Source organism: Apteryx mantelli, chromosome 1 (genome assembly GCF_036417845.1).
Source record: "Apteryx mantelli isolate bAptMan1 chromosome 1, bAptMan1.hap1, whole genome shotgun sequence".
NCBI lineage: Eukaryota > Metazoa > Chordata > Aves > Apterygiformes > Apterygidae > Apteryx > Apteryx mantelli.
This window is the reverse complement of record NC_089978.1, coordinates 167,068,823-167,090,595: the sequence shown is the minus strand read 5'-3', so window position 1 is coordinate 167,090,595 and position 21,773 is coordinate 167,068,823. Positions and strand designations below refer to the sequence as shown.

Below are 21,773 nucleotides of genomic sequence, written 5' to 3'. Positions count from 1 at the left end.
TGCAATCCTGTGCAATGTGCTCTAGGTGACCCTGCTTGAGCAGGGGGGTTGGACTAGATGATCTCCAGAGGTCCCTTCCAACCTCAGCGATTCTGTGATTCTGTGATATTCCACTTAACCTGTCACCAGTCTACAAGAGGCAGATAAGGATGGTGAGGGGGACATCCAGTTGCAGGGCAATGCTTCTGCTACTGTCCATGTAACACTTGTGCAGTGTTGGGCCTTAAAGACTGGTCACCCCATCACACTCTGTGACTGCATCTGCTGTGATCAGAAAGGCACGGTAACTCCCCTACCCCCAGGCTTATACACACCTACCTCACTGCCTGTAGCCTGAATAAAGGGGTGAACAGTGCAAGAAGGAAATGTTGATAAAGTTCACAGAGCTATGTCAAAATGCATTGACCCTCCTGCAGAAAACAGACAAAAATGCAGCTTCCATGTCATGGGGAGTCCGTCAGGCCTGCTTGCTTCAATTGGTTTTGCATCAGTTTAGGAAGCAGATGGAAACTTAACATGCAACATCTGAAGCAGAATGCATGTAGAATCACTGCTTCCCCTTTAGATTGCCATTTTAGCTGCTTGGGTGAGCATCCCAAAAGAACAGAGGGTCACTCTCCTATGTAGTCAAGAAGACAGTATTAACATTGAGAGATCAATCTTTATTTAGAGGAACAGAAATCATCTCTACCAATTTTCCCAGTGCTAATAGTTCTCCCAGCTGCTTTGGCTGGAGGATTAATGACTCATACCCTAGGAGTTCTTTGAAATGGCCTTCCATGCCCAAGTGAGCTCTCATTAAGCTGGTTTAAAAAAGGCAGCAGCTCTGACAGTAGAACAGAGATGCTGAGGCCCTCTGAGCTCAGGCACCCATGGAGAGAAGCAGAACACTTCTGTTTTTTTCGCTGGATTTGACCCTGGGAGGAGACTGGCTGCACCATCCTGAGAGAGCAGGTGAGAAGGAGCCATGTATCTCCTGCAATACTACAACTTGTCACTGCTGCTTCCACAAAGAATGCCTGTATTCCTGCTCCATTTCAGGATACAGAAGTTAGGCAGGAGCAAGTGGAAGGCCACGTCCCTCTGCGTGAGGGTTCCTGTGGGTTATCCCTGCACTCCCAGAGCTGGAAGGGAAGAAGGATTCTTTCTCCCTTTGATAACTGAGACACTTTGCTCAGCTCTCCTCCAGGGAAACGCTTCCATCACTGCAGCAAGCTAAGCTTAGGAAAGAGTATCACGAAACTGATGTTGAACATGAGGCAGGAATAGTGCTGGTTGCTCCAGAGCCTGCTCCTTAGCTCCCTGTTCTCCTGGACTGCTGCTGCAGAGACCCCGTTTAGAGCCTGGCTCTGGTGTCCTGTGCTGTCAGGAAGTTGCTGATGATCCCAGACACCACCTCAGGCTCATTCAGGTGCACAAAGTGGCTCCCAGGCACCTCTACTAGCTGGATGTGCTGGGAAAAAAAGAGAGGACACAAGATGTAGACTGGGAAAGCATTCCCTCAGGGAAGCTGTGCTTATTGTGTGGCACTCACTGGAGCATGAAGCCAGAGGAGACAATACAAAGATGGGATCTCAAAGAAGGGCTGGGCATTATGTTGTCATATGGCTGCAAAGGTGCCAGGCACACACAAACCCATCACATAAAATGAGATTACAGTCCAGTGGAGTGAGGGAGGCAGAACAGTGATGGGGGAGAAGAGAAGATGTGGGCCCAGAGGGTAGTGTTGAGTGGGACTTTGGCAGCAGGAGTAAAGCTGGATTTCTCCTCCCTGCATGAGAGTTGGGCTGTTTAGGACAAATTCCCTAGTGGGGGGGGGTGGTGTCCATCAGGGTGAGCTGCTTTCTAGCAGCTGCTCCCAATGCCCCATGGAGTGGAAATGCAAGGATGGTTTGCTCTCACCTCTTTCAGGATAGACTCGAATGCCTCCTGTAGCAGTTTCACAACAGCATTCCTGCTGCCTAGCTTGCGTGGAATCAGGAGTCCATCTTGTGCTCTGAAAATCAGGAGCGAGGCTCAGCACAACACATGATGATGTCTGTCTTTCTTGCTGTCCTGGCTAGAAGGGGTGTTTTCAAGACAGAGTGGGACACTAGACCTAACTCCTTTCTTCCAGATCCATGAAACTGTAAGTCAGGGCCAGACTAGGGCTGCTTGTAAACAGCAGGAGTACAGGTTCATACATGGCAGTCAAAGGAGCAAGGCACAGCTCAGCTAAGCAATTATTATCTAATCAAACTATCTTTTTAAAATCCTGGGTATCTGCCTAGTAGTATCAGAGTGGAGACTGGTTAAATATTAGCACCCCCCTGCCTCCCCCCCTCTCGGGCTGGCTCCTTAACTTGTTTGAGCACATTGCTCCCCACCTCCACCCTGTCTTCTGCTCCTTTTTTCCTTCTAGCCAGCTTCTACATCTCTTCTCTGTTCCTTCCCCATGCTGCTCTTTAAACATGAATCCCAAGTTGTGCCCTGCACAGAGGGGAGGAAGGTACCAGGGCAGCTGTCTTTGAGAACCCAGCATTAGACCTCCTGCAGAGTTAAGATCATGATGTTGCCTACTGTGCTGCATGTGATGGAACAAGGTGAAGTCCCAGGCTCAAAGGGACATACTCTGTATGGTCTAGCAGACCTGCCCCCACAGTGATGTTGCTTCTCTCTGTTCTGGACACAGGAGAACAATCCTTAAATACACAGGTGAAGCCTCCTGTGAGTTAAGTGGATTAAAGAAGCCAAAACTGCACCTCATTTCTCAACTTCCAGCACATCTTCTCATTTCCCCTGGAGTCTCTAACAGCGACACAGGAGCTAAAGGAAACAGAGCCCTGCACATCTTGCCCTCCAAGGAGAAGGGGAAAATGCAGAGAATGATGCAGAGAGCTAGCAACCTGCCACTGCTGGTGGGGCTCTGTGCAAGTCACTGGCCACCTCCCCCTGCAGCTCCTCCCTGCTCAGGGCACCAAAAGAGAGCGCATGAAGGAGCTGAGTCAGGATGGGGGCTCCAGAACTAGCAGGAGGAGGTGGAGGCTGTGATGGGTTTACCCATTTGTGTAGGCAAAGGGGTTTCAAAGCCCAGAGCAGCAGGCAGGTTGGCTCACTGCAACTGGGGGAAGGGAGGCCATGAGGAAAGTAAGTAGGAGTGAAGCTGTGAAGAGTCACGTGTTTGCCAGGATCTTCCTTTGCTGTATGGCCAAGGGATGGGAAGCTGCGGGAAGGCAGCGTGAAAGAGTGACTGTGGGGAGGACAGGGCAGGCCAGGCATTTCCTCAGTCAGCCTTACACCAGGGAGGCCCAGCCTGCAAGCACAGCACCAGGGCAAGAGGAGGCTGTGCTGGCTCATCTGTGCGTGCTCCAGGAGCCTGCCCAGCCCAGCGCAGTCAGGGGCATGGGGAAATGCTGCTCCTGTGGGAGGCAGCGCTGTCACGCCAACCTGACCCAGGAGGAGCTGGGTGGCTGCTGCAGAGGAGGGGGTGGTGGAGGACTCCCTGCTAACCTTTGTCCCCTCCACCCAGGGGACAGCCAGAGCTGGCTTTGCTTGTGTTGCACTCACAGGATGATGAGAACGCGGTCCTGGATCTTCTGCAGGAGCTTCACACACTGCTCCACTGTGAGGGACTCTTGACTCTGCTGTGGGTGCAAAGGCAGGGAGAACAGCAAATGTCAGGGACAGCAGCTGGGGGAGAGGGGTGTCCCTGACCCCTACCACACTGGTGGCTCTGAACACAGAAGGGGCTGATGCCCCAAGACTGCTGTGCTGGGACAGGATGGGCTGCTCACAAGAGTGGCTGGCTCTGCAAGAGCTTCTTCTGTCCAGCTGTATTTCAGCGCTGCCAACACTGCCTGCTGGGATGCAGCACAAATGGGAATAATCTCACAACAGAGAAAGGCTTTAAAAATCTTTTTGCTAGAAAAGAGACAAGTAAATGGTGTGGTTTTCATGTTCTGGCAGTAGCACAGGTAGAGGAGGCCCTACTTGTTGAAAAGTGGCACAAAATTATCCAATTATCAGCCATGAGGACTTTGCTCTGTTCCCTCCCCCACTTCTTACAAGCATGATCTGTTTGAGAAGCTGACCGGGAGCCTCCATCCATCTGCTGCCTGGAGAGTTATAACAGCAGGAAAATGTGGCTGGGAGGCCCTGGCACAGAGGAACTGCTAAAAAGTTCAGTAATATTTTCCAGTGACTCTAAGCTGAGCCAGTTAATGATCAAGTGAAGGCTCTTTTAACAGCAACACTTAAAAGATGTGTGGGAATTAGGAAAGCAGTCAGTTAAAGGTTGGGTGAAGGCAGGGCCTGGGCTCAGTGAGTGGGCCTCAACTTTCTTTGTGTTTTCTGCAAGCTCAGAGGCAGCAGGGGGCAAGTCAGAACAGCAATGCTCACCGTACGGACTCTCATGTCTCTGTTATACACCAGTCCTGGAATGAAACAAGAGAAGGTCTTCACATCTTGTAGAAGGTTTTCATGCCTCTGCCTCCCCTCACCTTTGGGAACAGCCCAAAACTTTCTCAGACAAGAGGGAAGGGATGAATTCAGGTTTCTCCTTTTTTGATTTCTCTTCTTTAGCCATTCGAGGCCTCAAGCACCAGCAGTTGCTGGGACTGGGGAGCTCTGCCTCCAGAGGTAATTACTCCCATTCAGGCTGTACAAACTCACAGCCAGGGCACCCTGTACCCTTTGAAAGGCAATGGCTGTTGGCACTGCTCTCTTCCCACACCAGCCTTGGGCCACCGCTGTGATCAGCCCTATCTTCAAGCAGCACAGGCCCCTTACCAGCGGGCGTCACAGTCGCTCCTCGCTGCAGTAGGATTGCCCCACCCTCTGCTGTCAGATGTCTGTTTGCTTCTAAGAGCCTGGAGGAGACATGGCAGAGAGGTTGTACTGCTGGAAAAGGGAGGCAGTGAAGCAAAAGTGACATGACAAGGTGACAGCAAGCTCTCAGGCTGCTTCAGAAAACAGTAGGAAGCTGGCAAAGGGAAGCAAAAGGTCTTGTATAGATTCCAGGGGAGGACTTGAAGTGGGCAGTACAGGGACATAGAATTTTCCCTTCTGGTTCATGCAGTCTGTAACTCCATCCAGGGTGAGGGCAGGCCACGAATGAAGGGGACAGACAGGGACCTACCTCTGCAATGCTGCTTCGGGGCTACGTGCTTTGGGAGGTCGCTGCTTCGCCTCTAGACTCAGTAATCTGTCAATCACCATCCGTTTTGATTTCAGCCACTCCTCAGTTTCCTGAAACAGAGATGCAGGACACAGGAGTGACCCCTCATTTCTAGGTCATTTTACCCCTTCTCAGGGGCAGAAGTTAACCCTCCAGCATCTCTCAGAACTGGTATCAGTTAGGGGCAAAGGAACAGCAATACAAGCAGGCAAGGCAGGAGCAGAAAACTAAACATTGCTGTATAGAAGTTATCAACCTTATCCTTGCAGCCTATTTCCACTCCCTCCTACCTCACTTTTGATTTAAGGACAACTGTTCAAAATAACAAGGGAAGTTTGGCATCTTTTGTGTCTCTGACTCTAGGTTTCTGTCCCCACTCCTGCCAACCAAAGTCCCAGCATCTGGTAGTGACAATGGCAGTTTGGGAATGTAGCTTTATGTCCTGCCAAGAACAAAAAAATACATCCACCAATCTTGCACCCAGGTCACCCAAGCTGTTGGCAAAAATACAACCTTGGCAAGGGGTTGCTCTGGCAGACGTTCCAGTTCCCTTTGTACAAGGGCCTGACACAGATGAGCAAATCTTGGTGCTATGTGACTGCAGGATGCTGAGGACTACCAAGTGTCCTACAAGGGCGGCTCTTTAAGCAGGGACCTCTCTCTGTGTGCAAGGGAGCCGATCTGTGCTTGCCAAAAATGAAGAGTGCTGAGAGTTGTGTGCCCTGCCAGGAACTGGTCACATCCGTGGTTTTTTTTGAATAAATGGAGGGGAAAAGCCCATTCCATCTCCTTTTTTCTTTATTTTAAGAAAAGGAAGGGGAGGGGACATTAAATCTAACCTCTGGAGCTAGCAGAAAGCCAAGATTTTCCAGCAGGATCAGCTTGTCCACCATCTCAGGATAAAGGAGACAGAACTGAGGAGAGAAGAAACATTATGAGTGGAAGAGAAAAACAGTACTGAGTGCTGTCTTCACCCTGCTGCACCTGAGAGGGAGTAAAGGAAGGGCCTCCCCTTCCCTGAGATCCAAGTCCCACACAGTCTGTCCCTTTATTCCTCTCCCTTTTGTTGTTCCAGCTGCAGAAATCAAAAACCCCATGAAGAGAGAATGCTTTACTCACCATTCCTGCCACAGACCCACCTGCAAAGGAAAGAAGGGTGCTCAGTTATGCACAGGACAATCTGTGGTGGTAGCAGCTCCCCTTCCCCACAGCCAGAGCTGCCTTAAAAGCACAAATGCATCTTGTACCAAGGGACAAAGCTACAGAGCAGAGCTCTCCCAGCAGGGAGGACGCAGGGCTATCAGCCAGCCAGACTCCCTGGGCAGCCCCAGCCCTATCTCCCTCACAGGCAGCGCAGGCCAGGGAGGAGTTACTAGTTAAAACACTATGGTGTGCAGGTACTGCGAGCTGCGAACAGAGCAGCCCTGGGGAGCAAAACTCAAATCATGACAAAACCCAATCACGTGCCAAGGATGAAAGGACAGAGTCTGGAGTCCTGGCTCCCCTCAGCAAGCTCTGTGACCCACCAAGAAGGGCCCAGCCTGTCCCCCACACGGCAACAAAGCCTGGGGCAGCAGAAAGGCCTGTTGCAAACACTCCTGCCTTAGACCGTCCCTCTTTGTCCAGCACTGTTTCCTCCTGGGGGGGAGAGGTACACAGGAACAGTTCCCACTGCTGGTACTACAGGGTCTTGAAAGGCACTTTAAACAAGGGTGCAAATTTTTGAATTTCTCAGTCAGGAGCCTTGTACTTTACATGATATAATAAATATTCCAACCCAGTTCCTAGAAGCATGTCTTGTAAGTCAATTACCCACTCGTGTTTCCATGAATCTCACAGCTTACAAGGACAAGAGCTACTTACCCATACTGTGACCCATCAGGGTGAACCGTCTCCACTGCAAGGCTAAGTGGCAACAGACAAAAACAGACAGCACCGCATTAGAAACCAGAGCAGCGGGCATCATGCTGCTTCTCCACCAGCACAGGACCCTTCCCCCAGAAGGGCTTCTTCGCCGCTTCATTTGATTCCTCATCCAGAAATGAGGTGGCTAAGTAGGCCAACTTTAAAGAAAAAGAACATCCACCACTTCATTTTCTTGGTAGTGAGGTCATGCAGCTTTCAAGCTCTCTCCGTATGGCAAAAGGACTACAGCCAGTTCCCACTCATTGCCAGACACAAGACTGGCAAGAAGCAAAGGAACCTGACCGGGCAGCGTATGCTTGAAGACAGGCACCTTGATAGAGTACCCTGTTGCAGGGTGTTCAGTGAGAGCCATACAGATGCAGATCCAGGTCCGCTGCCTTTGGGAAAGCATGATTATTCCAAGTGAAAGGTCTTCGCACCATTCAGCACATGAAGCTCTTTGGTCCATTTTTAGGGCAACCCAAGAGGCTTATGGGAAAATACTGCTTCATCAATGCTGCCTTCTGAAATATACCTCATTGAAAGAGGTGTTTTACCCTCTGGCATGTCAAATAGAAGTTCTAGGGGATCTTTGTCTACTGAATGAGGGATACAAAACTGCACATATCACACACTCCCCCAAGACCAGCATGCAGATAGGCAGTCAGACCAGGAGTTACTAGGAGCCCAAGATATCTTGGCTTTCAGATCTATTTGTATTATACTAAAGCAAGCGCCAAGCTGCCATCCAGGGAGAAACGGGCACCAGAAGAGTTTCCAACTTATACCTAACACTGGCCAGAGATTTCTGGCTGCTTACAAAACATCAGTCTGGCAGAACTAAACTATTTAGTTGCATCCACCACTCAACCACTACTGTTTTTCTTGTCAGAAACTTTTCCTTCACAGGGTTTACTGTTTCTTCCTCTCACAAAATAGTGAGAAAGAGGGATGCTTATTCAGCCTGCGGTCATAACATCAGGCTGGGCGGAAGCAGAGGGGAACTGAGCCCACTTCCCAGCAGTGACTGACCTCTGTCATTTCAAGGAGCAGAAGTGATATGGCACCCCTTGCACACATCCCCTTGGGGGTCCTTTCAACTGCTCACCTGCTGCCACCCGGCATACCTCGCTCACGTAATCCAGAAAGTGGTAGGGCAAGCCTGCAGGTCGGTGGGACGACAGGCCGTGGCCAGAAAAATCCATCGCCACATAACAGCAATCTGAAAGGGAGAGAGTATCAGGCATGCGGCCCTGCAGCACAGCACAGGGGCCTTCCCCCCCAAGCCAGACCCACCTTTGGGCAGCAGTGGGATGAGCCTGTCGAAGGTGTTGGCATTGTCGAGCCAGCCATGCAAGCACAGCACGGGGCGCCCCTGCGGGGGACCCCAGGCCTTGGCTGCCACGTGGCCCCAGGGCACGGGGAACTTCACCTCTGAGAACATGACTGGAAGCAGGGTGCCTGCAAGCGACGTCCCACGTGCTCAGAGCAGGTCCCAGGGAGCTCGTGAATGGCCCAGAGCTCTGGAAAGAGTAATACAGGTCTTTAAAACCACAGAAGGCTGGCGAGTTACTAATTAGCAGCTTGCTGATTTCCATTTCCCCATTTGGCATCCCAAGCTGCAGCCCCTGCCTGCCTGTCTGGGGATACCCCCTCCCAGCATGTACTCATGATGCTCCTAGGACAAAACCAGCTTTCCCTGCTTGGGAGGAGACAGCCTCCTCTCTACATCTCCACAGCAGCCCCAACCCGACAGGCAGGAAATCTGGCAAGAGGGAACCAAGCAGATTTCCCCCAGCCAGCTGCAGCGAACCAGGCACCTGTCTCGGACCAAGCAATGCCAGGAATAAGGATGTTGTCTCCAGCACTACATCACTGCCGCCTTCTCCTTCTCTTTGACAACACCTGTCAGCACCTCCTGGAGAGCAGCTGGCTACGAGCCCTGCAGCAGGACCCGCTGCTGCTGCCCCCCGGCCGGGGCAGCCCAGGGACCCACGCGAGGCAGGACCCACAGCCCGCGGGCACCCGCTGCATTGCTTTGCTGGCTCTGCAGGTCACGGCTGCCAGACCCGGAGGGCACTCAGGGGCCTGACCGCCCGTGCCCACCTCCCCGGGCCTCCCCCAGCCCCAGGCCCCCAGCTCAGCTCGGCCCAGCCGGGGCCCTCAGCCCCCGCCCCGCCCCGCGACGGGCCTAGCAGGGCTGGGGGGCGCCGCGGAGCGGGCCGGGCCAGGCCGGGCCGGGGCCGCAGCGCCTCGCTCGCCCCGGACTTTGCCCGCCGTCCCCGGCCGGGGCCGCGGGCTGCCGCCGGCGGGACAGGGCGCCCGGCCCCCTCCTACCGCTCTGCGTTTCCGGGACGGCGGAGAAAGGCAGCGGGGACCCCGAGGCGGCCGCCGGCGGCGGGGGGAAAAGGAGCAGGAGGAGGACGAGGAGGGGCCCGGCACGGAGGCGCCCCGGCGACAGGTGGCGGCGGCGGCGGAGCCGGGGGGCGGAACCGGCCGCTGCGCGCCGCCCTTAAAGGGCCCCGCGGCTGCGCCGGCGCCTCGCGGGCAGCGCCGGGCCCGCGGCGGCGGCGGGGGGGGCGGCGAGGGGGCTGCTGCTGCCGCCGCGGCGGCGGCCCGCGAGGGGTGCCGGGCCTCGCGCCGCCATTTTGGGCTCGGCGCCGCAGCGCGAAGGCCCGGCCCGGCCTGGCGGCGCCCGCTGTAGCCGGGTGCGAGGCTCGCCCGGTCTCTGCCCTGCGCGTTGCCCTCGCGGCAAGGGGGCTTCTCCATCTGCCCCATCTGCCGCTTGTGCCCTCCTTCCAACCGCCTCAGCCACGCGGTGTGGCGTGTCCCACCAGCGGCCGTGGGCCGAGGCCGCTTGGGCGGTGCTGAAGTGCGGCCAGGCAGAAGGAGCCGTCGAGGAGGCAGCCACTCGTGCGAGCCATTTGCCCTGTCCCCGCATGGCAGCCTTGGGGCACCAGCCCCTTCTGCGCTCAGAGCCACCAGTGCGGTAGGGGTCAGGGACACCCCTCTCCCCCAGCTGCTGTCCCTGACCTTTGCACCCACAGCAGAGTCAAGAGTCCCTCACGGTGGAGCAGTGTGTGAAGCTCCTGCAGAAGATCCAGGACCGCGTTCTCATCATCCTGTGAGTGCAACACAAGCAAAGCCAGCTCTGGCTGTCCCCTGGGTGGAGGGGACAAAGGTTAGCAGGGAGTCCTCCACCACCCCCTCCTCTGCAGCAGCCACCCAGCTCCTCCTGGGTCAGGTTGGCGTGACAGCGCTGCCTCCCACAGGAGCAGCATTTCCCCATGCCCCTGACTGCGCTGGGCTGGGCAGGCTCCTGGAGCACGCACAGATGAGCCAGCACAGCCTCCTCTTGCCCTGGTGCTGTGCTTGCAGGCTGGGCCTCCCTGGTGTAAGGCTGACTGAGGAAATGCCTGGCCTGCCCTGTCCTCCCCACAGTCACTCTTTCACGCTGCCTTCCCGCAGCTTCCCATCCCTTGGCCATACAGCAAAGGAAGATCCTGGCAAACACGTGACTCTTCACAGCTTCACTCCTACTTACTTTCCTCATGGCCTCCCTTCCCCCAGTTGCAGTGAGCCAACCTGCCTGCTGCTCTGGGCTTTGAAACCCCTTTGCCTACACAAATGGGTAAACCCATCACAGCCTCCACCTCCTCCTGCTAGTTCTGGAGCCCCCATCCTGACTCAGCTCCTTCATGCGCTCTCTTTTGGTGCCCTGAGCAGGGAGGAGCTGCAGGGGGAGGTGGCCAGTGACTTGCACAGAGCCCCACCAGCAGTGGCAGGTTGCTAGCTCTCTGCATCATTCTCTGCATTTTCCCCTTCTCCTTGGAGGGCAAGATGTGCAGGGCTCTGTTTCCTTTAGCTCCTGCGTTGCTGTTAGAGACTCCAGGGGAAATGAGAAGATGTGCTGGAAGTTGAGAAATGAGGTGCAGTTTTGGCTTCCTCAGTCTGCTTAAACCAGAGGTGGGAAACCCTGATTTCTATTTGCTGGAAGGTCTCTCTCTCTCTCTCTCTCTCTCTCTAAATAAGGTATAAGCCATCAGGTTCATAGGCTGTTTTCTGATCTGGTAGCAAGGAACCTATGATGTCCATAGGGTCTGAAGCGGCAATCAACCTACCAGGTATGTAGGGATCTATGAGTAGCACCCATCATGGAGGTACTGTTGATCCTTGACTACCTCTAGCAGACACATTACTGGTAATAGAAACTGCTTGTACTGCAACATTGCAGTGTGAGCTGTTTTAAATGTGCCCCCGGAGCATCGTGGTGACATCAGACAAGCTCAGTGCTTGACACCAATGCTGAACTTCTATCATTTTCTGATGCAGAAAGTATTCTGAACTCTAACGTTTGCTGGAATCGCATTGCTCCAGAGACAAGAGTCACTTACCCATACTGTGACCCATCATAGTGAACTGACTCTACTGCAGGGCTAAGTGGCGCAGCAGATAAACAGCCGACGGCATTGCATGAGCAGCTCCACTCCTCCTCTGCAAAAACAGACCCCCTCACAGCTGGAGAGATTTCTACACAGTTTTACTCATTAGTTGTCCAGAAATGGGGTGGCTCCATAGGCCGGGCTTGAAGAAAAAGAAATCACAAGGCAGTCAATACCTGAATGTGCTTGTGAATACTGCTTGCTGGTGCCTAGCCATTCCCTGCAGCACTTGGAACCTATCAGGCCTAACACAGACCACAGCCATTCTCCTTCAGTCAGGGACTCAGGCAGTTGAACAATGCAATCTGGATGGGCTGTGAGTGGTGGGGACTCCTTGTTGGAACAGTTAGAAAGAACAGAAGGAATCCCTGTTCTTAGGGAGTTGTTTTTACCTTGGTAATTGAAATCTCCTGTGCTCAGTTCAGTACATCAGGTTCCTAAATTACACAATACATTTCAAGCTTCACAGGCTGCTCTGAAAATAAACCAGTGTATAAGCTACAGTTTTTTTCCCCACAACAGTCAGAGGTGGGTGTCTGATTACAAAAGGTGAAAAGCAAGAGACAGCCTGACAGAACAGATTCGTAAGACACACCGGATAATCAATCACTGTGGCTGTTAAGAAGGGCAGGGCAGGGCCTTCCTGTGAATTTCCAGGGTTTGATCATAAGAAGCCATCAGAAAGCAGTGTAATTGCTGAGGTGGTGCTGCAGGGGGCTGCTCATAGGTAGCAGCTGCTAGGCTGGCAGTTCTTCTATGCCTATGACATGGGTCCTGAGGAAGGGGATCCCGTGTCAGGAGCAGGAGTGATGTGGCACAAACCTCCTCTAAGGTTGGTGGGAAAACAGACCACGGCCAGGAAAATTTGTTACTACAGAGCTGCCATCTGAAAGGGAGAGAGCATCTGGCATGCAGACTGGGAGCATGACACATGGCCTATCCTTGTGTGCTAGACCCATCTTTAGGGGGCAGAGAAATGAGCCCATCAAAGGTGTTGGCGTTATTGAGCCAGCCATGCAAGCACAGCATGGGGTGCTCCTCCGGAGATTCCCAGGCCTTTGTGGTCATGTGGCCCCTGGGCATGGGCAACTTCACCTCTGAGAAAGTGTGTGAAATAGAGCACCCACAAGCAATGTCCCCAGAGAGTCACATGCTCAGAGCAGGTCCCAGGGAGCTTGTTAACAGCCCAGAGCTCTGGAGAAAGCTTGTAGGTGTGTGGTAGTTAGCAAATTTGCCTGGTATCTACCTAGTAGCCCTTACCTACACTTAATTAATACCAGTTTTCAGGTTCAAGGCTGGTTTGGGGTAACCCTGAGGTCCTGCTGTAAATGCTTGCCCCAGTGCTATGTGCCTCACCACTCACAGGTCTTGGACTCTCGCCCCTGCCCCACTCACAAGCGGCCTGATGGACCTGGTATCTTTTTTGCTTTGAGTCCCACAAACCACCTCCAGGGCTTGGGTGAGAAGGATGTTTTTTCTAGTGAATTCTGTCTCCTCCGTCTTGCACCCCAGGTCACTTCTGGTCGGAGGCGCCATCAGCAGGAACCTCATAGAAAAGGGAAAAATTGTCACAGAAATCAGCAATAAAACCGCATTCCTGGTTTGCCAGGGAGAGATGTTTTCACCTGTCTTTCATTCCCTCCCTAGCTCTCCTGCCTCCACAGCAGCCTCCAGACTAGGAGGTAGGCATGTGGCACACCACAGTCGAATCTATGATTCAGAAACAGAATTGTCCTTGGGAGCAGCACAGAGACAACACCTTTCCCAAAGACAGCCCTTCCAGAGAGGACCTCTTTTTTTTCTCTCCGTCTCTCAAAGCCTGAGGTCAAAGCGGAGAAGGTTTTACAACACAGTGGGATGCAGCCCTTGATTCTCTCTCAGCAGCCATACTGTTGTGCTATAAACCAAAGCCAAGCTGTTGAGATCTTCTTCAGGTCTCTCATGTCCTCTCTCCTCTCTAGTAATGCTTCTTAGCCCCTCCGAAAGAACAGCCTCACAGAATTCATTTGGCTGTGTCTACTTCTAAGTGCCTGGAGAGGACAAAATTGGTTTCCACCTGGCAAGGTGCTGGGTGTTGCCTGGGCTGCGCTGGGCTGGTCGTAAGAGAGGCTGGTTTTGCATAAAGAACTGGGAGTTAGTCTGAGATGTCCCGTGTACTTAACAAAGGATAATTTAACCTCCATGTCCTTGCAAAGGAGGAGGAGACTTGCAAGAGTGAACATGGGGACATGTAAAGCTCTTATGCTCTGCTGACTTGGAACAACATTGATCAGTTTGTCTTAGCTGCAGATCTGGTCAGGAAACTTTAAGTACGGCGGATTGATTGCTACCAAGGGACAAATTCACCATAGCTGGTTGGATTCAAGCTCTAAAGTGCTGACATATTGATCTATTTATGGTGATTTATTAGTAATAGCCCCGTACCCCAAATGTTCTCATGCAGTTATACAAGTAAAAATGCATGCTATTCCTTTGCTATGCTAAGCCATTCCTTTCAAAGGATAGCACAACCTCTATATAAAGCCCTACGTTACCAGTGTATGCTGCAATCTACAATAGGCAGGAAAACAAAAGTCATCACGGGGCAAAACGTATCCCAGACCAGCCCCAGCATCCCAGCTCCCTGGCTTTTGGTCTGTGGGCAGCAGACAGCAGCGGCCCAAGGTGCTGACAGGGCCTGCAGAGTGGTCCGGCTCCTCCCCAGAGGTTCAGGCCAGGGACCAGTTCCTCCTCTACTCCAGCAGCCCTGAGTGGGGCAAGGATGCCTGCAAGGAGAGTGGAGAAAGCCGATGAGTGCTGAGCTGCTGATGTTGGGTTCAGGCACTGCCTGTGCCGCTTGCGGTGGGGCTGGGGGAAGCAGAGAGGCACTGAATACCCCCACCCCAGGAAAGGTCCCCTTTCCTCCCTGCCTCCTGCACAAGACTGCAGAGGGACATACCTCGGACTGATGGGCAGGGGAGGCCCCAGCAAGGGGCTGCACTGCAGATCTGCACCCTGCAGATATTTCCCAGTGGGTACTTCCTCCCTTGGGCCCCATCCTCAGACCTTGCCTGCCTGGAAGAAGGTCCCTGGGGGTCACAAGGGTCTAAATGTGCTGCCCACGTGGGAAGAATTGAGGTAGGATGTGAATGTCTTGCAGGCTAAGGGGATCTGCCATCCCCAGGCTTTGCTGGGCAACCACAGACCCATCCAGGTAACTGGGACTCTGACCTGGTGCAGGGAGCTTCTCCCTTTGTTTTCCTTAATTTCCTATTGAATTTCACTGATATGAATGAGTTTCTGATGCCTGGGATATCCCCTGACATGTTAAGGTCAATAAATGTTCTGCTGGTTTAAGATGGTTTTTCTCCCCTTGCTCCCAGCACGCTCCTGTTGCACTCCTTGTCTCAGGGCTCTCCACCCCTGTAGAAAGGTGGGAGAGACAAATGCACGCTGGTGCCTCACCCACCACAGTCAAGGGCCAGTGGGATAGTTTAACTGTAAATCTTTAGCAGTTTAAGTTAATAAGACAAGCTATGAATGGATGGAAAAATGGCACGGATCTGCTCTGGGGATTAACCTGCAGCAGAATTTGGATAGTTGGGGACACTGGCATGTTAAATCATCCCCACGTGAATCACCGCTGTTCAGCTGGAAGCAGCCTCAGGCACACACCATGCATCAGCTGCAAGTGGTGCACATTTGTATTATTTTTATTTGCAACTAATGAAATAGCTAGAAACATTTATTGAATATAAATTATATATGAGTACCCATCATACAAATAAAGTCTTTCATATCTCAGCTCTCCATTTCCTCCTTAATCAGAAAATCTTTTACATTTGGGGTCCAGGTTCAGGAGTCTCTGCTGGTTCCCATCCCCTGGGCCTGTTTTGGTTAACTAGAGAGCCAAGCTACCTTCTAGGTCTTTAAAAAACCCTATACACACTGTTAGATTAAGCACCTATTTTAATGTATTTAATTGAGGAGCAGTGGGGGAAGGAGAGGCGTCTCTACCCTGCTCTTGTCTAGACTTAACCTTCCTTCACTTCCAAGATCTGGCAGATTCCCCATAGGTGGAGACAAAGTAATAGCAAAAACCAGAAGTAATCTGACACTTGTAATTACAGGCCTACCAGCTCCTTATTGACCTCAGACAAAATAAGGAAATGGTACATACAAGAATCATTAAAATGAAGAGAAGAGTGCTAGTTAATGCCAAGTGTCATGTGTTTATGGAAAAGAATCCATAAAGCTAATTAGGTAACTTCTGGAGAAGTTATACATTTGGGTTATGATCTGGCTGATAAATATAAAACTGTTGATATAATAGGGCTCCAGCAAGGGATTTGATATAGTTCTACATTGTGTTTTGATGTAAAAAAACCTGACATCATTCCAAATTAACAACGTTTGTACTAAGTGCATTGAAAGTTGGCTAACTAACAAGTATCAAAATGTTAAAGTAGGTACAGGCATGTAATGTGTGTTTTCAAGCAGCCCAATGGTAAGTCACTCAAGGAGTGTGGGCCACACTTCCAGGCTCGCAGCTGTGTCCTTGGAAGAAGGGGCTCCAGTGAAGGCTGGACTCCTGGTAGAGAAGCAGCCACATGTGAGCTCCCAGCACAGCACTGCAGTCAGAAAGGCTGATTTGATCCATGGATGTGTGAGCCAGGAATGCGGAGCGGATGTAATGAGATTGTATTGCATGAGATTGTATTGCATCTGCTAATCCCATGGATGTGACTATTGGTGTAAAAGAATTCCCAGTTTTGACATCTACAGCTCAAGGTGGAAGTTAGCAATCTGGAGAGGCTTCCTTGAAGAGCTCTAAGGACTGTTAAGGGGTTGGAAGACAAACCTTATGAGGGAGAAGAGTTTAGGACTGAAATGATCAAAGTTGAAATATACCTATAGGGGAATTAAAATTTTGCTCCTCTGATAGATACTCTGGCCAACAATGGCACAAGAAAAAAACAGTTTAGAAATAAAGTACACATTTGACAGTGGATAAAACTGTTAAATACTTGGACAGTTTAGAATATGTCCGATTTTCTACCGTTGGCAATTTTTGAACTAAGATGGGTTGTTTTACGAAATGATGACAACAATTAATGTAACAGAGCCCTTTGGCCTGTAATAGTCAGGAAAGCAGACCAGATGATCACAATAGTCTCCTCTAGTTTTATAGTCTGGAAATTAGTCTAGTGCAACAGACACCCCTGTCAGACTGTACCAGCTCACAGTATTTCTGCTACAAAACCTAAAAAATTATTTGCCCATAGTTTTATAAGCATTTTTGCCTTCTACCTTGTTTTTCTTTACTTAAAGGGTCAGTTTATTCAGCTGAGGAACCCCTTGCTTCCAGGTCTGGCAGTGACTTAGGGCCTTTTCTTAAGGGGGGTCTGTGTCTCAGGTAGCTCCCTGCACTCCTTTGGGATGGCCTCTTGTAGCTGTTTTTGTTTGCTTTGGGGAAAAATCCTGAAGCAGGTGGGCATAGGTCAGAAGTTGGTGCCTGTCTTTTGTAAGTGGGGTTCATCATTGCCTCCCATCTCAGTGGCGGACAAGGCTGGGGAAGCATGTGCAGGAGTGAAGCCAGGTGAGGGATCCAGAGCAGAGGACTCCAGGCAAGGTCCACCACCTCAGGGCGGCACTCCTAGGAACTCGGCCTGAAAATGTGGGATAACGGAAGCAGCAGTAGCTCTCACAGGTGCAACAAAATCTTTTACTGAGGCTCTTCTTCTGTGTCTGAGAGGGGTCAATGTTAGGAGGAGTTTGTTGAGGTGCTCATGGATTTGTGGGGCCACAGAGCTCCAATGGGGTTCACCTGCGCCCATTGGTGCCGTGGGCTGATAATTCCTGGTCTCTGTGCCAGATCTTCTTCTCTTACTGCTCTAAAGTGTTTTACATATAGGCCAGATTGAGAGGCAAGGGAGCAGTTTGCTATATGTTTATAATAGGCTTTTTGTTTTCTCTGCAGCTACTTAAATCTGACCTAAATACCTTTCAGACTATTCAGTCTGGTGCTTTCTCTGAAAACCTAGCAGGTCACTGAGTGTTGAGTCTTCCTCTCTTAAATGAACCAGGGATGCGTAAGGAGTGTGTGAACAGCTACCAGCAAAGCATCCCTCCTTCCCACTGGGCTACTTCTGCCCGGCGCTGCAGCAGCTCTTCCCTGCAGCCCAGTGCCAGCGCCAGCCTCCCTGGCTGGGTCACTTCCCACCACAGTGGCCACCCTGCAAAATCACCCTGCGGTGCTTCGGAGCCTCCGAGAGCAGCTGCTCACTGGGGCTCAGCAGCACGCTGGCCGACTCCGCTGCCGAGCTTCGCTTCCCCTTCGGCGTCAGCACGGGAGCGGGCCCCTTTCCCTGCTGGGGATGCAGGCCTGGGCCTGAGGCGCGAGAGAGGACCGCGAGAGTGTCCCCGCCGCCGCCGCCGTGGGGAACAGCAGAGGGTGTTGCAGACTAGAAGTAACGCACAACGGCGGCGTGGCACACAGTGCCGCTCGCTCCGGCTGCCCAGTGCTCGGCCGGTGATGCCTCCCCGCTCTGGTGCCCTGGCCGTGCCGGGGGCTCCTGCCCGCTGCGAAAACACAGCATGGTTTGGTGTGGGAGGGCGCCGGCTCTTTGCCAGAGGCCGGCAGCCTGGAAGCAGCAGTGCACGGCTCACCACGGCCTCGCTGGGTCCCTCCACGCCGGGCAGCGCGTGTACCTTCGCTTTCCTGGAAAGCAGTTTCTCTTCATTACTGAGAAGAGCCCTGCTCTGGGAGGGGAAGGAGGGGCCTGGCCACAGCTTCGCTCAAAGGGGCCACTGCTTGTGCTAATCTTTCTCATAAGAGTAGAACCAACTCAGCCTCCGCTTGCTCTAAACCACAGAAAGGTGTTTTTGTTTTGGGTTTTTATCGGGGGAGGGGAAGCAGGGGGCTGGGGGATTTTTGTGTGTGTTTGTTTTGTCCTCCTGGTTTTCTCTTTTTGTTCTTCTTCTTTTTTTTTCTTTTTTTCTTTTCATAATGCTTCGCTGTTTGCTTCTCCCAAAAGGAGGCTTTTTAGAAAGTTATGAGAGGGACCACCTAGAAAGGGGAGGAAGGGCTGAAAAGGAAAAACACGTAAGATTTTACGCAATAAAAGGTTGTACATTGTGTACTGTTTGCAGGCTGGACTCAGCACGCATCAGGAGATCGTGGCAGTTGTTTTCTGCTCCCCCCCCCATCCTTCCATCCACCTCTTCTTCCAAAATCTTATGCCCTGTTTACCTCGTCTCTCACGCTAGGCTATCCAAGCTTGCCCCACACTTTCTGCCCTTTACCACCTGGCCCGAGCCCCCTGGTGCCACTCGGCTCCGTTCATCTGCAGGGCAGAGGCGAGTGCCAGCACACACCCACCTCCCGTCCGCAGAGCTGTGTGCAGCCGGTCAGGCAACAGCAGCTTTGGGCACAGCTGGGGGTCCCGGAAACCACTGAGCCCCTAAGCTGGTCCCACATGATCTGGAGATGATGCTCCAGCCCCACTTGCAGACTTGCACACTTTTCACTTTCCCAGGAAACCACCTTTATTCACCGATTGGAAGCGATCTGCCCCAAAACACCTCTCTTTCTCCCAAATTGAGAAGGCAAATGGGCAGCACGTGGCTCTTTGGGCACGGTGCAGGCCACAGGGAAGCGACATTCTGAGAAAGTGAAGGCGGTGAAGTGTCACTGGCTCTTGGGTGCTCTGGGACTGCTGGGTATCAACATTTTCAAACTTAACTGAAGACTTCAGGGACTGCTGAAAAACAAGCAGAGATATGCCACAAAGTGGAATGACAAGCCAAAGGTATAATGCACTCAGACCTACTGTCCTCAGCAGCTGGACTTCAGACAAAACTCTCTGGAAATGGGTCATTCTGTCAGTAGCTCTATCAGTTGATGCATTTATGCTTAATGTCTTTTAAAGCTTCAGTGTCAGGGATAGTGGGGTATACATGTCCTCAGGCATAGGAAAAAATGAGGAGTACGATAAAAACATGTAGCTTATAATAATAAATTGTGGTCTCCTCTAGAGATTTATCCCTCTCCACACTGTCACCAGCATCCTGGACTTTTCAGAAACCCTGCCTTTAGTATGGATCCAACTTTCTCCAGAAAGTTGCATTGTTGGACTGGTGTTCAAAGTGGGTTGCACATGGTAGGACCATTAGCCTGCCTGTGTATTTACTTTTATTAAAGAGCCTTTCTTGTAGGTATCTATGCACTGAAAGCAGTTGGGTAAAAAGCATCAGTCCAGAGATGAGAGAGTGGGGAGTCTCTTGGTTCTAGGGAATTTGCTTGTTATTCCTTTTTTTTTTTTTTGGAAGCAAATTCACTTAAAGGCAGGGTCTGTTTCTCACTTTGGACACATCCAGTCTTGGTTTCAGGCTAGCAAGAAAGAAATGCAGCACTCATGAGGCCTGTGCTTGAGCAGGGCTTGGCTGCTGTCTCCTCCTCTTTCTCACAGGACACAAAGCTACTTCAGCATCCTGGTGTTTTCCAGATGAAGCCATCTCAGTTGCCTCAATCCTGAACACATTTTGGTCCTTGTGAGTGAAGTCTGAACTTTGGAAAACTATGGGCCACGGTGCCAGACCACTATCGTGACACGTCTCTCAAGCTTTTGCTGTTGAAGAGGATTGCGGCAATATGCGTCAGCTGCAGCTGCTGTGAGGTCACAGTTTCAAGTGGATGAGAGAAAAGTGAGACCAACAAACAACCTAAGAGCGGTGAGGCTGGTTGTTACGTTTCACAAGTGAAGAAACAGAGGAAGAATAAAAGGAAGAATTAGACTAGTCCATTTAATATTAAGGCAAGATGGCTGATACAGTCTATGAAGTTACCCAATAAACGCTATAAATATCCACAGAGGGAAGCTGACTCCCTACTAGGCAACTGTAAAGCAAACCGCAGGATATTTTCAAAGCTGCCATCCAAAAATACAAAGAAAAGTGTGACAAGCCTACTTATAAACCAAAAATGGAACAGATGAGCACTTCTTCTGGGCCGTGATTTCGGGTTCCAGTGGAAGGTCCTCCTACCAAAGCCTCGCTGGGAAAGAATTAGTGCTTTGCCCAGGCTCTTATGGAAGTTCAGAAATTCTTCTGCGGTCAGCAGCATCTTCATGCTTGGTTGGAAGAAAAAACAAGGACTGATGTCTCAATACTCAGTGGAACTTCTGGCAAGACTGCGGGTCCGATTTAGTGGTGTGTTTCTGACTGCTTTGTCCTTCCCCAGCAATGCAAAGCAGCTGTAAAACTCTTTTGCTCTGCTGCTTAATCCTGAGTTACAGCTGCTTTGCATTGCTAGACTGGTGCAAAGCAGCCAGAACACGTCTGTGCTCTACATTTGCATATTGTTATTTCAGCAGGGCAATTCACCTGGCAAACAGGTGGCAGTGAATATATGCGTCAGTCTTTGTGGGATCTGTGAACGTATAGAGGTGAATGAGAACTCCTGTGGTGCAATCAAGTCAGCGTAATTGCAGATTAGGCCTTAGCAACTGTGTTTTTTTGTACAGAATTACAAAGTTTGTCTTTTGTCCTATTGCGTCTATTCTTTTTGAGCAATAATATGTTTACACTCTGCAGCACGTGGTGTACTATTTATATTTTACGTCATAAAATTACTGCATGTTTTCCCCTTTTCTGTTTCCAGGATTTTAATTTGAACCCGCCAAGAAAACAGCGTGCGTTTTTAGGCATGCTCTTCAAGCATGCATTAAACTGCTAGCTGCCACGCATGCTGCCCTTCCACATTGCCCAGTGGAGCAGGAGCAAACTGCTCCCGTAGGGCAAGAGACTGGCTTGGAGAACTCCGGCAGCGAAGGTAAAGGCCTGGACACCCTCCCCAATTTCTGCCGGTGCAAACAGCCCTTGTTTGCTAGGTCTGATGCCCCAGCACTGTGCAAAGGGCCACAGTGCTTGCCAGGTCTGATGCCCCAGCCCTCTGCATAGGGACCCCTGGCCCCGGTGTTTGCTGGATCCGACACCCCAGCCCGGTGCATAGGGACCCCCCGCCCCGATGTCTGCTGGATATGCTGCCCCAGCCCTCTGCATAGGGATCCCCCCATGCCGGTGTTTGCAGGATCTGCGGCCCCAGCCCGGTGCACAGGGACCCCCGGGGCTGAGGGGCAGAGGGCGGTGGCTGGCAGCAGGGCCAGCCCCGGTGCCCCCGAGCCCCGGTGCCGGCGGCGCGGCGCGGCGCGGGGCGGCCGCCTCCCCGGGGCGGCGCGTGGCTCCGGCGGTCCCGGGGGGGCGGATGCTGGCGGCCCCGTCCCGCTGCGGTT

The 21,773-nt window shown here is 51.9% G+C and overlaps 1 protein-coding gene and 1 long non-coding RNA gene across 4 annotated transcripts; one reads left to right on the top strand and one right to left on the bottom strand.

The window, feature by feature from the left end:
* Window positions 1-647: 647 nt before the first annotated feature.
* SERHL2 (serine hydrolase like 2) lies at window positions 648-9,506 on the bottom strand. Of its 3 annotated transcripts, XM_067310942.1 has the most exons (14): window positions 9,398-9,506; window positions 8,357-8,583; window positions 8,169-8,282; window positions 7,019-7,060; window positions 6,275-6,294; window positions 5,995-6,069; window positions 5,117-5,226; window positions 4,768-4,847; window positions 4,378-4,412; window positions 3,547-3,623; window positions 2,742-2,805; window positions 2,560-2,661; window positions 1,903-1,996; window positions 648-1,453 (listed from the first exon to the last, which is right to left on the bottom strand). In XM_067310942.1, the coding sequence occupies exons 2-14, from the start codon at window positions 8,502-8,504 to the stop codon at window positions 1,404-1,406; spliced, it is 1,011 nt and encodes a 336-aa protein (XP_067167043.1). In that variant the 5' UTR covers window positions 8,505-8,583; window positions 9,398-9,506; the 3' UTR covers window positions 648-1,403. The 3 variants fall into 3 exon arrangements, with proteins under 3 accessions (XP_067167043.1, XP_067167057.1, XP_067167051.1); XM_067310956.1 differs by lacking the exon at window positions 2,560-2,661 and having other exon boundaries at window positions 9,398-9,503; XM_067310950.1 differs by lacking the exons at window positions 2,560-2,661; window positions 2,742-2,805 and having other exon boundaries at window positions 9,398-9,498.
* On the top strand, window positions 9,436-21,110 carry LOC136994231 (uncharacterized). Its single transcript, XR_010886369.1, has 3 exons — window positions 9,436-9,521; window positions 10,108-10,184; window positions 19,989-21,110. It is a non-coding gene; the product is annotated as an uncharacterized lncRNA (long non-coding RNA).
* Window positions 21,111-21,773: the final 663 nt, after the last annotated feature.

Coding starts and splice junctions, on each gene's coding strand:
- SERHL2 (XM_067310942.1), bottom strand. CDS start 8,504: ATGTTCTCAGAGGTGAAGTTCCCCGTGCCCTGGGGCCACGTGGCAGCC. Junction 6,295..7,018: donor CCTGATGGGTCACAGTATGG/GTAAGTAGCTCT, acceptor TTTCCTTTGCAG/GTGGGTCTGTGGCAGGAATG. Junction 2,806..3,546: donor GACCGCGTTCTCATCATCCT/GTGAGTGCAACA, acceptor TGTTTCCTTTAG/CTCCTGTGTCGCTGTTAGAG.